Source organism: Megascapheus bottae, chromosome 19, assembly GCF_031878675.1.
Source record: "Megascapheus bottae isolate mThoBot1 chromosome 19, mThoBot2.hap1, whole genome shotgun sequence".
Lineage (NCBI taxonomy): Eukaryota > Metazoa > Chordata > Mammalia > Rodentia > Geomyidae > Megascapheus > Megascapheus bottae.
Genome location: NC_143527.1, coordinates 39,858,508 through 39,873,181, shown reverse-complemented (window position 1 = coordinate 39,873,181; position 14,674 = coordinate 39,858,508). Strand labels below are relative to the sequence as shown.

Genomic DNA, 14,674 nt, shown 5'->3' with positions numbered 1-14,674 from the left:
ATAATGAGTGAAATACCTAAGTCACAAACCCATCTGTGGTTAATCTAGCCTGTTTATCAACAGAGCAGTGAATAACACATTTAGGAATGTTGTGGTTTTTCTATTTTTTTTTCCTGTTCAGGTCGCCCTTCAGCACCTTGGACTGGACAAATTATTGTCACTGAAGAGGAACCTACAGGTAAATATTATGGCTGTTGATGTTTTGCCATAGTTTAGGTATTTTGTAGAGAGCACAGTGCTTATTATTTTTGATACTTTGGAGAGCACATGCTAAGGCAGCTGGGGATGTTATTGTCTATTACCTTTAACTTATCAGAAAACACAGGCCAGAGGTGCTAAGGCCTGATGACAGGGCCTTGTGCACGTGAAGCACATACTGTAATGCTGAGCTACACCTCCAGGACCTAGTACTTTGTATTTCATTTTTAAAACTTTATTGATGTGCAAGTGTCATACAATTAACTGAAAATATAATGTGCGATCTGACCCCTTTTACGTGTGTATGCATTTATGGAGCCATTGCTATGATCCAAAGAATGGACATAGTCCTTGTCCCTAAAATTTTTTCACCTCCCATTGTAATTACTACCCACTCATCTCTCCCCTACTTCCAGATCATCACCAATTCATTTTCTGCAGCCATCGTTTGCATTGTTCATGATGTTAGCTAAATGGAACTATACCCATTTATGTAGTTCCTTTCACTCAGCATAATTATCTACACATTTATCCACGCTAATGCATATATCAAGTCATTCTAATTCACCCAGCCATTCACTGTATAATGAACAGCTTCTCTGAGTATTCTTAAGTGTTTGTGTGATCTTACATGCTCTCACTTCTCTGGGGTAAATACTTAGAAGTTGAATAGTAGAGTATAGTTTTCCAAGGTTAGTGCTTGGTTCTCTGCAAGTATGCTCAATGGCATTTGAATAATTTACTGACAGATTGTATGAATGAATGATTAATTAAACAATGCATTAGAAAGAAAATTAGAGACAAGTGCTCCTTTATATTTAGAGCCATAACTAACTTTCTCCAGGAGGAAAGAAGCATCTTGTAGCTCACTGGGTGTCCTAGACTAAGCAGAATGTACACAACTCAGTTTTCCTTGTGGTTTTCCAGAGGGAATTGTTCCTGGTCCGCCCACAGACCTCTCTGTCACTGAGGCCACACAGAGCTATGTGGTGCTAAGCTGGAAGCCTCCAGGCCAGCGTGGCCACGAAGGCATTATGTACTTCGTGGAAAAGGTAAGACTTCAGTGTTGCCTCATGCCATTTCCTACAGCTTACTTTTAGAAAGAAAGAAACAATAAAATGCATCCTTTCTCTCACATTCAATTTGTCCCTTTTCCCAGAAAGCTCTGAGTTTGTGAAAGTAATATTTTAATATTTACACTTTTGCTTCTAAATATTAGCCTCAAATAAAATATAAGTAAAGTAGCACCCTATACCCCCCCTTCTCCTCCCACCCCCACCATGTTAAAAAATACAGGGCAGTAATAGAGGGATGAATACATGTTCACTCCCTGGCACATTTATCCTCTTCCACCCCACCGCCTCTCTTTGAAGCGCTCCACAGGAAGGAGTTCTGAATTACCTCACTGACAGTAATTATGGCTTTTCCTGTATAAAGACACTAACAACCCTTCGGAAGCATTTTCTCCCACTAACTCAGTGTGGGCTTCCTTTGAATAGTCCCACTGGTTTCATCAACTGATTTCTCCATTCAAGTCTGTAATGTGACTCTGTGATTAAAATTTTCCATATCCCCCACCCTCCATCAGTCCGCCCATCTGGATGAGGAAAGTAGAGAAAGATGGAGAAACACAGAAGCCTCTACTCAGGGGAGGCTCACGCCTGGCATGTGTTAGGCCACACTGACAAATCATCAGGATGCTGAGACACCAGAGACAGGGAACCCATCCAGAGACCTGCGTGCAGTGACAGAACTGTACAGATGGGCCCCAGAATGTCTGTGCACCCTGCAGGGCGGCATGCATTAAACCATACAGACCCTGTTTGTGGGAGAGGATCTTGGAGAGTTTTGAGCACCCCAACTTCCTCCCCATCTCCTTCTCGAGTCCCAAACGGGTGGCAGTCCTCTGCCCATCCTTGAGAGGACACAAGTGTGGCTCTCAGTGGCTGTCGCTGTTCTTGTTGCAGTGTGACGCGGGAACAGAAAACTGGCAGCGAGTGAACACGGAGCTCCCAGTGAAGTCGCCTCGCTTTGCCCTGTTCGACCTGGCCGAGGGGAAGTCCTACCGCTTCCGTGTCCGCTGTTCCAATTCCGCGGGAGTCGGTGAACCCTCAGAGCCCACGGAAGTGACCGTGGTAGGGGACAAGCTTGGTAAGTGTGAACCCGCCAAGTGTGAGCTATGGACTTTCTTTGCATCGGGAAAAACTTCGGCCCGTTGGTATGCAGGCATGGAAATGTCACCGTGTAACTAGTGTATGCTATGAACATACTTTTTTTTAAATACAAAAACAAAAAAAAGCACACTGTGCACTCAAAATACTCAATGTGCATACATGACTTGACTTGAGGGGATGGATGGGTGACACTGATTAAACTGTATTGCCAGCACAGATTGGCATAACTTGAAACCCCTTTGTATCACTAAAGATAATTTTTATTACGTGAAGTAAGCTAGATACAAGGAAACATAGGCTGCATGGTTTCCCTAACTTGCAATTAGAATATGCCTATAAATCTACAAGCCAAACCCACTGAGTGGTTTAAAAAATATATAGTAAGACACGGTAAATTATACAGCTCTCTAGACATTCACATAGTGAGACCAAAGGAGGACAGTCATAGGAGTAGATCACAAAGGCTCCATAGTTACGTGTATATGATCATATAGAATAGTATTTTATGAAATGAACTCTAGGAAAAGGAAATGATATTTTTGTTGTTGTTGTTATTTTTGTTGGTTAGTTTATTTGTTCTTGGGAGGGTAAGGGAGAGCAACCTTTTTAGGTGGAATAGTCAAGGGCCAGTGGCTCACACCTGTAATCCTAGTTACTCAGGAGGCTGAAATCTGAAGATCTCAGTTTGAAGCCAGCTGGGACAGAAAAGTCCTCGTGAGACTCTTTGTCTCCAATTAACCACGAAAAAGTCAGAAGTGGTGCTGTGTCTCAGATGGTAGAGTGCTAGCCTTGAGCACAAAGAGGTTTGGGGGCAGTGCCCAGGTTCTGAGTCCAAGCCCCACAAAAAAACAAAAAATTAAATTAAGAAATATGTAAAGGTGGATCAAAGGGCGAACAAATACAACAGTGGTATTTACTATGTGGAAAATTAATTATATCTTGTGGGTAGGGACAAGAGGGAAAAACTAGGAGAGAGCAAGGGAAAAGGAGACATAAAAGAAATGTACTCAACACCTGGCACATATAACTGTGACCCCTCTGTATAATCACCTCTACAATTACAAAATATGTATTTAAAAAATAGGTGCTTTTTTAAATAATTAAAAAATCAAAAAATTTAAATAAAATTCCAAGACAGGAGTCAAATTATATATTATAAAGATGTGTATAGTATATGTGTATATGTATATGTACATATACTTATAATCAGAAGTATAAATGGTAGCATACTTCTTATTTTACCTACTTAATTAATGGCTCTGTGGTAATCCTATATACTATCCTATATAGTAAATAAAAATTCATTATTTTTGCTTATGAAAAGTAAACTTGCCCAGAAATTTCAATGGCTAACATAGTTTCTTGCTAAGTCTTTGTATATTTATTTATTTATTTATGTATTTATTTTTTTGCCAGTCCTGGGCTTGAGCTCAGGGCTTGAGCACTGTCCTTGGACTTTCTCAAGGCTAGAGCTCTACCACTTGAGCCTCAGTACCACTTCCAGCTTTTTTTTCTATGTATGTGTTACCGAGGAATCGAACCCGGGTCTTCATGCATGCTAGGCAAACACTTTAACCACTAGGCCAAACTCCCGGCCCCATCTTTGTATATTTAATTTATGTTCCCCAAATAACATTGTGAAACTTTTCTGTTATGAGTTCATCTGTAGTATGTTTTATGTAATTTTTTTGTGTAAAATTCCTATGCATGCCTGTGCAAATGTGATGAAAATGAGTCACTTGAACCTGTCTGAGTCTAATCACCATCTTCTTTTCCACTCAGATATTCCTAAGGCGCCTGGCAAAATCATCCCAAGTCGAAACACTGATACTTCCGTAGTCGTTTCTTGGGAGGAGTCCAAAGATGTCACAGAATTGGTTGGGTACTACATCGAGTCCAGTGTGGTTGGCTCTGGCAAGTGGGAGCCCTGCAACAACAACCCAGTGAAAGGTTCACGGTGAGTGAGTGAGGTGACCTTGAGCCACCATGGGTGCATAAGGGCAGCACAGACATCCAATGGAAAGAGACTGAAAAAAATTTAAAAAGCCAGCCACCAGTGGTTCAAACCTGTAATCCTAGCTACTCAGGAAGCTGAGGTAGGGAGGATTATGTTTCAAAGCTAGCTCAAGCAGAAAAATCCAAGAGACTCCATCTCCAAAATCATCATTAAAAATGCTAGCCTGGAGACATGGCTCAAATGGTATAATTCTGGTCTAGCAAGGACAAGGCCCTACATTCAGCACCACCCAAAAATAAGAATTAAATAAATATAAATTATCCCCATGAATTTAAAACTGAATGTGTCTAATGTACTACATTTTGGGGGAAAAAGATTTACTATGAGGTGAAATTCTAGAAATATATACTGCAGCTCTTCCAATAGCCCGTTTTATAAGTTCTTTCCCTTTTGTAAGTTCTTTCTCTTTTATAACATTCTTCGCCTTTCTACTACTTCTTCCTACGTTTAGAAATACATAGTGCCCGCTGTTCTTAGAGCTCATTTTATAAGATTTTTCTAACTTATCTAGTTCTTCCTTTTCTATCCTTCCTTTCTAGACTTTTCATTCATTCACTTGTATAATTTTATGCCAATACTGGGGCTTGAATTTGGCATTGCATTTTAACTCAGTTTTTTTCATTCACAGTTGGTGCTCTATCATTTGAACCATACCTCTAACCAAACTCTTTGCTAGTGTATTGGATATGAGAGTCTCTTAGGTTTGTCTGTCCAGGTTGGCTTCAAACCTTGATCCTTAGATCTCAACCTCTTGAGTAGCTAGGGTTACAAGAACAAGCCATGGTCACCCAGCTTTGACACATGATATGATACTATATTCCAAGGGTTTAATAAATTCTAATCTTTAACACATAATGTAATACTAGATTCCAAGGGTCTAACAAACTCTACAAGAATAATCTCAACACCAATACTTCGGTATTTCAAATAAGCAGATTGCAAATTCTGAACATGATTAAATGTAGTGCTGTGCGGACAGAAAAAACAGTTCAGACAGCTGGGTGTTGGTGGTGGCTCACACCTATAATCCTAGCTATTCAGGAAGCTGAGATCTGAGGATCTTGGTTTGAAGCCAGTCTGGACAAGAAAGTCCATGAGACTTTTATCTTCAGTTAACCACCAAAAAGCTGGAAGCAGAACCATGGGTCAAATAGTAGAGTACTTGAGCAAAAACTAGCTCAAGAACCAAGTCCAGGCCCTGAATTCAAGGCTCAGAAAAAAAAAAAAACACAAAAAAGGAAAAACAAAAAAACACCCAAACAAGAACAAAGACATCCTTTGCAACTTGTTTGTATTTGCTTTCAATGTGGGGAGGGTTATTTTGTTCTTTTACTATTATCTCAACCAGCTTTACAAACTGCTGGTGAATTTGTTACCAGTCTGTCCTATCCTTTGATTTAGGGTGATTCTAGGAGGGGGGGGGTTCTCCAAGAAATTGTCAGACTTGTGGTTTTGTTGAACAGCCTCTAGCTCGGGCCTCTGAAGGCCACTGACTCTCATAGGATGAGCTGGTTCTTCACAGCACATCAGAGAGTAGAGACAAGATTAAGAGGAGAAGAGATTAGTTTCTTACAATAAAATGTCTGTTTGTATGCTTCACCCCAGCATTTTTCTGAAGCTATTTAGAAGGTTCGCCAACAGATACAGCTTCTCCCTTTCCATAAGTAAGCAGTAATTGCTGGAGGGCATCAGCTGTTTATTTATCTCCATATCCACACAGCTCAGTCCAGTCTCCAACACTAACGGTCTCAGTAAACACTCATTGAAACAAGCTGATCCTGAAGTCAGAAAGTTATGGCTTCCTTTATTAATTGTTTGGATAAGCTAATAGCTATAGAGTCATGAGCAGACCTGTTACTTCTTCATCTCTTACCATGGATGTAAATGTTCCAGTGATTCACGAAACATTTATTTATAGATAGAATAGCTGTTAGAGTGAAGTTGTGTTCTGAGTAAAGATCCACATCCCACAACTGGATCTGTAGATCTGATACTAGAAAACTTGTTTCACTTTATTTTCAGATTCTAGTGCAATTTTTCAAGTAATGTATCTTCCCTGGCATACAGGGAGTCCGTGATTCAATCTGTGTGACAACAAGCTGCCAGTGAGTTACAGTGATAAGTATATACCTGAAGTGACCCTTAATGGTACTAATAATGCCACCTATTATTTACTAGGTGTCTCATAGGTCAGATCCCATGGCAATATTTTATATATTTTATGGACACATGAGAATTAGCTCTTATTACCCCCACTGCATCAGTGATCAGGCAAAAACCAGAATGCTTCTTATACTGACTGTGGTTTTTTAAAAATTGTTTTGACTGCTGGGTGCCTGTGGCTCACACCTATAATCTGAGTTACTGGGGAAGCTAAACTCTGAAGACTGAGGTTTACAGCCAGCCCAGGGTGGGGAGTGCAGGAATTGTGAGTCTCTTATCACCAATTAACAACTTTAAAAAGAAAAGAAAGGAAAGGAAAGGAACGTGAAATGAAAAGGAAAAGGGAAAAGAAATTAAAAGTGGAGCTGTGGCCTAACTGGTAGAGCACCAATCTTGAGCAAAAAGGTAAGAGGCAAAGCAGACACTCATGGTTCAAAACCAGCACAGGCAGGTATGGCATTGAGACTGTTATCTCCAATAAACTACCAAAAAAGTGATAGAGTGCTATCCTTGCCAAAAAAAAAAAGCCCAGAGACAGACCCTGAGTTCTAGTCCTGAGTCCAAGCCTAGGATCTGCTCCAAAAAGAAAAAAAATGCCAAGAGGTAGTACCCAGGCTCTGAGTTCAAGTTCTAGTGATGGCATACAAAAATTTACCTTGATTGGGCCATGAGTGTGGCTTAGTGGTAGAGTGCTTGCTTAGCCTGCACGAAGCCCTGAGTTTGATTCCTCTGTACCACATGCAGAGAAAAAGCCAGAAGTGGTGTTGTGGCTTAGGTGGTAGAGCGCTAGCCTTGAGAACTATCAAGAACAGTGCCCAGGCCCTCAGTTCAAGCCCAACGGCTGGCAAACAAAACAAAACATTTACTTCAATTGCCTTTTTGCCTAAATGGTATGTTACCTAAATGTATATATCTACTCCCTTGTGGAAAATGAACTTTTTCCTAAATCCAATCACTCAGGAAGCAATTATCTCCCCTAACTTTTCTCTTAGAAAGCCTTTTGACCAGTTCTTTCCTTTGTAGATTTACTTGTCATGGACTGGCTACTGGTCAGAATTATATTTTTCGGGTCAGAGCAGTTAATGCAGCTGGACTTAGTGACTATTCCCAGGACTCAGAAGCTATTGAAGTCAAAGCTGCTATTGGTAAGTTTCTTGTGCAAATAATTTTCTGGGGAGGAAATAATGGAAAAAACATAAGTTCACATGGTCTTCAGAAGTGATTTATAGCTTCTCATAGGGCTCTGTGATTCCATGCTGACACGATCATCATCTCTGACTTTAGATGGCATCTAACCTTCTGTAGCTGTCATTTTGCAGGTCTTCATCATTTATCTAGCCTCTTTACACCTGTAGCTTTTCCTCAAGTTTCTTCAGATACTCCTCACTGTATGAACTCCACCCCTCCTAATTCCATGCCCATCCTGGGACTGCTGAGGGCCATTCCAATTTTATGACATGGTATACCATTCATACTCCAACCATTCTTTACCTAAAATAACTTCATCTATGACAGAGCTTGGCTTCTTTTCCCTAACAGCAGACTAACTTACTTCTCAAAGAGGCCTTTGAAGTCTATGTAAGGGCATGTGTGGCCACTTAATCACATGTCATCTCTGCTTGCAAAATAACCAACAGAATAAAGACAGTAATAAAGTAATTATATGTATGCATTCAATGTACCTCCCAATCTCAGATAAAGTAGAGAAGACATCTAGATAGTTCAGAGGAACAAAAATGAAATCTGTGATATGCTAACATGAACTCTTGGGCTAAGTGTGTAACTCAGTGGTAGGATACATACTAAGGATGCATCAAAGCCCAACTTTGAGTTTCAGTATGACCAGAAAAAAAAAGATTGTTTAGTGTTGATTGTCTTCAGCTAGCACCCCTTATTACTTTCTAGTCTTATTTCCAATAAGGACAACAGTGACATGTTTCTTAGAGGTTGGGAGATACAGATCATTTCTGTTGTCTTGGATGTAATTCTGTTATATCATAATCTTTCATATTATGTCTCTGTGTACTTTATAGTACTTTGTTCTAATCTACTAAATAGTGGACCTTATATCTCTCAAGCAATATCTGAGATTTACATTTTCTTACGTAAACTAAAAACACTTTGGATTCTAAAAATAGAAATGGCTCTCAGGCTGTCTTTTGGTGTTGTTTTTTTAATTCCTCCCCTCCCCCTGAATATTGCGATGTTGAAATGTTTCTTTGTGTAAATTATGTGAAATGTATGCTTTTTATTCTTGTAAATCCATGTGATTTCTGTGAGGCCAAGATTGGTTTTCTGAAGTCCTAATATGTTTCTGTTTGTTCTGTTGCCTAAGAGCAATGTATGTGGTGTCAGGGCTCATGGCATTTCTGTTGTCTGGTGATTGTAGGGGGAGGAGGAGTGTCTCCAGATGTGTGCTCTCAACTGACTGATGTTCCTGGTCGACTAACAGACTCCAGGGGGGGTGTGCATGGAGCCTCTATGCCAACTTTGCAGAAAGATGCTTTGCTCAGTAGCAAACCTAATAAACCTCCACCCAGTAGGCCTTCCAGTCCGGGCCACCCAGAAGTGAATAAAGTAAGTGAAACAGTACAGGAAGAGCTCACCCCACCACCACAAGAGGCAGCTCCTAAGGGGCAAAGTAAGTCTGAGTCCCCGAAAAAGAAGAAGGACCTAGTAGGTGAGAATTAAAAACATTAAGCTATTCCATCTGTCTCCATCATGTCTTCATCTCTCATTGTCTGGATCACATTCCTCATCTGTGTGCTTTCATCAATGCTAATTCTGAATTTTATGTTTTCAGCCAGTTGGTCAAAATACTTCTGTCTAAAAGTCATTGTAAAATTCATTGTATACCTGTTGGGCTTTATGCAGTTGTTTCTTGGGCTTGAGGATGATAAAATGCTCAGAGAAATTGGATTCTAGAGGCTTCTTTGATTGGTAAGAAAGAGACATCATTCATTTATTTGGCTAAAAGACTTAGGCATGAAGCAGGAGAACTTGATACCATAGCCTCCATTGAGACTTTTTGAAATGCTCATGTTCTATGCACGTAGAGGAAAAGTATGTCATCAAGGGACAACACTGCACAGATTAGTTACTGAACTTGACTGCCAATCATCAGATTTTCAGCTAATCAATCACAATCATTCAAATCACCACCTCTGAATTGCCCAGACAAGGTTAGCGGAGAATGGTAACAAAGAGCAGTATCCTGAGCTATGGGGTCCACATTCTCAGAAGTGATTTATATAAGAGTATTTATCTGATTAGGATGATGGAAATTGATAGCTTACACATTCAGGGACAAACTTTTTCCTATGAAGTAAAAATGCTGATAAGATTTAAGTACCTTTTGTCCATTTCCTATCTCTACCACATCTTCAACTTCTGTAACCTCCTCTTGTATTTTTTTGTTTTTGAACTTTTATGCCTTCAACTCAGGATAAAACAGGATAGCCACCTGATGACAATTTGCAGTCATGACGGTATCAAATAGAAATGGAATAGGTGGAGGTTTTTGGTTTTTCTATGATTTTTTTTTGTACTACCTGTGGACTTGGACTCAGGGACAAGGCACCATCCCTGAGTATTTATTGATTGATTATTTGTCCAAGATTAGCACTCTTCCACTGGAGCCTCAGCTCCACTTCCAACTTTTTGGTAGTTTATTGGAGAAAAGAATCTTACAGGCTTTCCCACACAAGCTGGCCTCAAACCAAGATCCTTAGATCTCAGCCTTCTGGAGTAGCCAGGCTTACAAGGGTGAACCACCACTCTCTGTAAGCTTTTTTTTTTTTTTTTTAAATATAAAGAATGGTGATAGGTGAGCAGGGAAGATAGAAACAAATGTTATGGATTTTAAATCTTTTAAGAGATACCTTTTATATCTCTGAGATATTTCAACATTTGGGGAATTTTTTTAAAAATAAGAATGAACTTGGAGAGAACAAAGGAAGGTATGACATTGTCCAAAAAGAAAAGTACTCATTACCTGACTTATGAAACGGTAAGCTCTCTGTTTATCATCTTTATAAGAGCAATAAAAAAATTTAAGAGCCAAAAGAAGAATTGACACCAAGATCATTCTGACTCCAAGATCTATGTTTTTTCCCCTGAACTACAACTAACTATAGTAGAAAGCAAGATGAAAGAAACAGATTAAAAGTAGAACAGTGGTTCAAAGTGGCAAAATGCTTAGCCTTGCGTGAAAGACCTCAGGCACAGTGCCCGTGCTGTGAGTTCAATTCCCATAAGTGACCACAAAAAAAGAAAAAGCCAATGTTTTGGGGCCAGGAGTTTGGCCTAGTGGTAGAGTGCTTGCCTAGCATGCATGAAGACCTGGATTCAATTCTGCAGTACCATATACATAGAAAAGCCAGAAGTGGTACTGTGGCTCAAGTGGTAGAGTTCTAGCCTTGAGGAAAACCCAAGGACAGTGCTCAGGCCCTGAGTTCAAGACCTAGGACTGACAAAATAAAAAGTAGAACAGAATGTGCTCTGAGGAATTCAGGGAAAGGAGTTCTTCCAGGTACAGGAGGATACTCATGGGGAGTAAACAGCATTATAGACAAAGTTGGCATCTTAGAAGTCAGAGAGAGAAATGTGCTGTACACGTGTGTTTTATTTAGTCCATCCTCTTTTCCTTTCACTTTGAAGTAAAATTAAAATGAACAACTATGAAAATCTACAGAGTTCTTTAAAATAAGAATGAGCTAATTTCCTACAGCCTATAATCCAACAAATACTTAGAAATTTATTTTTGATGTGATTAAATATCTAGATGAATTTCTTTCCATAATCTCATTTTTCCTTCCTCCCTTCCTTTCTTCCTCCCTTCCTTCTTTCTTTCTTTCCTGTCATATATTTTCACCTTTTCTTTCATCATGGAAAACCAGAATTGCAGCAGCTGAATGAAAAGTTCATCAGCATAACCACAGCATGGAGAACTTTTGAAAAACTCTCCAAATAACTTTTTGCTAGGCACTAATAAACACAATGACAGCTGCAGAGTATTTTCATTCCCAACATCACGGTAAAAATAGCATCACATAAAGGATATATCAAGTTAAAGTCATGCAACAGATTGTGCCTTGTTTAAAAATATTTTAATAGATATGTACTAGCAACTCAGTAAGTGGTTTAAAATCAGATAAGCAAAAGTTAGTGAGACTCTATCAAAAAATGAGAAAAAAATTGTAAAAATGCCAAGTACTGAGGCCAGGAGCATGGCCTACAGAAGGAAGAGATATGAGGATCATCATTTGAGGCCATCCTTTGAAAACCATGAGACCTTATCTGAAAAATGAAATAAAGTATAACAGAACTAGAGGCATAACTCAAATGGTAGTGCTTGTCTGGCAAGTTCAATCCCTAGGGATGATTTTTAAAAAATAGTTTTTCTTATGGGAAGAATATCTTTTCAGAATATTATACCAATTATTTGCTAAGGCAGGATTTAAAAAAAATCTCTGTGATAATAATTGCAGTATATTTTTTACCACATCCATACACCAAGTCACTGCTCTTTTATACTAAAAAATCTAGCTCCCTCAAACAGGACATCAATGAAGCAAGTTCAATGGGCACAGAATGGCAAACGTATTTCTCCTTTACTCATGAGCTATTCCTATTGCAACAGCGGCACCATCTCCACCTTATGACATCGCTTGCCTTGAAAGTTTCCGTGACTCAATGGTTCTTGGATGGAAGCAACCGGTTAAGACTGGTGGGGCAGAAATCACTGGCTATTATGTGAACTACCGTGAGGTAACTGACGGGGTACCAGGAAAATGGAGAGAAGCCAACATCAAGGCCGTCAGTGATGCAGCATACAAGGTAAGCAAGGGATTCTGCAGTGTGGCATGTCCTGTGATACATTACGCACAGTGTCAGCACCTTATGAAGGGCATATGTCTTTGTTTGCTTTGTCTGTATTGTCATGACTTGGTGAATAATATACTTTGGTAACCTGGTTTTGCTAATCAGGCAGGACTTATATTTTCTGATTCACATATATAAATATATCATAGAAAACATTATAAAATACATACTTATTGTGAAAATTGACTATTCTTTTTTATCTTGGGGCCACTCAAGGCCTGGGTGCTGACCTTCAGCTCTTTAGCTCAAAGCTAATGCTCTACTACTTGAGACACTGTGTCATCTCCAGTTTTTGAGTGATTAATTGGAGAGAAGAGTCTCCTGGGGACTTTTCTGCCCAGGCTGGCTTTGAACCATGATCCTTAGATCTCAACCTACTGAGCAGCTAGGATTATAGGCATGAACCACCAGTACCTAGCTGAAAGCTTTATTTTTGTTCTTTCTCTTTGCCCTTTTATTTAAAAAAATACTTCTCCAGGATATGGAAACAAGAGCTTTGTCCTGTGTGATTGTTGTTCTTAGTGTACTATGTTATTTCTCTTTTCTTTTGTTGCCCTTTGGTTAATCTCATATTGTTACTATATCTGCCTTTATTACCTGGCATATTGGATATACACTTTTGAAATAGGAAAGGGCAGGGGGGAAACAAGATGATTGGGAGGGGGTGAGGGAAGGGAAATGGGGACAAAAACATGTAAAGGAGTATCAATGTGTGAGAAGTTATGCAACTATCTGGTGAATATAACTGTAACCCCTCTATACATTACAATTTAAAAATGTATCCTTAGTAGTTGTACAGGGATTATAATTCAACAGGCCAGTTTGTGTGTACAATGAATCTTAATCAGTATCATCACTATTATTATCCTCTCCCATCTCTCCCAGCCCCACTCATTCCCTTAAGTATCTCGTTCCATTTTCACATACACACTTTTCATATACACACCTTTTTTTACACACATACAACACAAGCATATATATGAAAGTGGAAGTGACTAAACTGAATATATGTGAAAGTGGACGCATTTGACTACCATTTCTTAACTTTTTCCTCAAAACTTGAAAAATATCTAACCAATGTCACTAACTTCAACAGTATGAACTTCACAAGGACTCTGAATGTTTAACTTGCACATTAAAATAATTATAACTGGACATTAGAATAATCATTACTATATGATATTAAAATATATTATTTGAATACATAGTGCTTCTGTATTATATAGAAACATATTCTGAATTTTTAATTTTCAGTGTCCAGTACCGTGGATAAAAGTACATAGATTTCATAGCCTGAGTTGGCTCCAGCTGTGATGTGTACTCTATAGTAGTGGCAAGTAGAGCAAGTTCAAGGCTAGCCTGAGCTATGTAGAGAGATCCTATCTTAGAAAACAAAATAAAATGAACCACTATTTCTTATGGCCATAAAGGAGGTATTCTTCTACTTAGCTGCCACTGCTTCGTCCACCTCAGAGTACCTGATGGGTCTCCCTGTTAGCATGGCTAAGGGGCTTTCTTTACAGCAACATTAACTAGGCTCAAGTTACTATCTCCCAACACTTACAGAACTCCATTTACAGCAGGGAAAATCCAGAGAATTGTGCTTTCCCCATCTCAGTGCCTCCATCTTTGAACTGAACATTTGAAAACTTTGAAATACCATGCAAAAACTGGAAGTGCATCACACAAAATGAATATTTTTAAGATCTTCTCACACTGATGTATGTAACTATACCTCATTCTTTTTCACTACTCTATGGTATTCCATTATATGACCACATCTATTCTGTTACTGGTTGCTGTATGGACATTTTTAACCTATATCAAACTGTGTAGCTCTTATCACTTTTGTAGATGTCTACTGTTACAGGCATTTACTAAAGTATGAGTGCTGAGTCATAGGGTTTATTTTCTATTCTACTAGACAATTCTATACTGTTTCCTGAAGGGGGCAGAATTCTCATTCCTCTTAACATGTGGCGTAGTCACACAACCCCAGTTTTGACACTTTGAATGTTAAATGAATTTGGACATCTTTTCCTACGCATTTTGTCCATTTTTGTATCATTCTTTACTCTTTTTTTTGAGTTAGAATATTACTACTCATTATTTTCCTGCTACTTCTTTCCCTGTATAGGAAAAGAGGTATATACCACAATGCTTTGTCTGATACCCTCCTAATATGCCAATTCAAGAGGGTTTCCCTCCTTCCCCCATTTTCCTTCTTCACTTTCTTTCT

The 14,674-nt window shown here is 39.1% G+C and overlaps 1 protein-coding gene across 1 annotated transcript in view; it reads left to right on the top strand.

Annotated features, from left to right (window-relative positions):
* The window catches only part of Myom1 (myomesin 1), a 125,352-nt gene that overhangs the window by 56,755 nt on the left and 53,923 nt on the right, over positions 1-14,674 (top strand). The window contains exons 13-19 of the mRNA XM_090353387.1: positions 122-178; positions 1,126-1,250; positions 2,166-2,349; positions 4,155-4,329; positions 7,576-7,697; positions 8,942-9,232; positions 12,194-12,390. Coding sequence (XP_090209513.1) covers positions 122-178; positions 1,126-1,250; positions 2,166-2,349; positions 4,155-4,329; positions 7,576-7,697; positions 8,942-9,232; positions 12,194-12,390 — 1,151 coding nt within the window. The remainder of the gene's footprint in view (positions 1-121; positions 179-1,125; positions 1,251-2,165; positions 2,350-4,154; positions 4,330-7,575; positions 7,698-8,941; positions 9,233-12,193; positions 12,391-14,674) is intronic.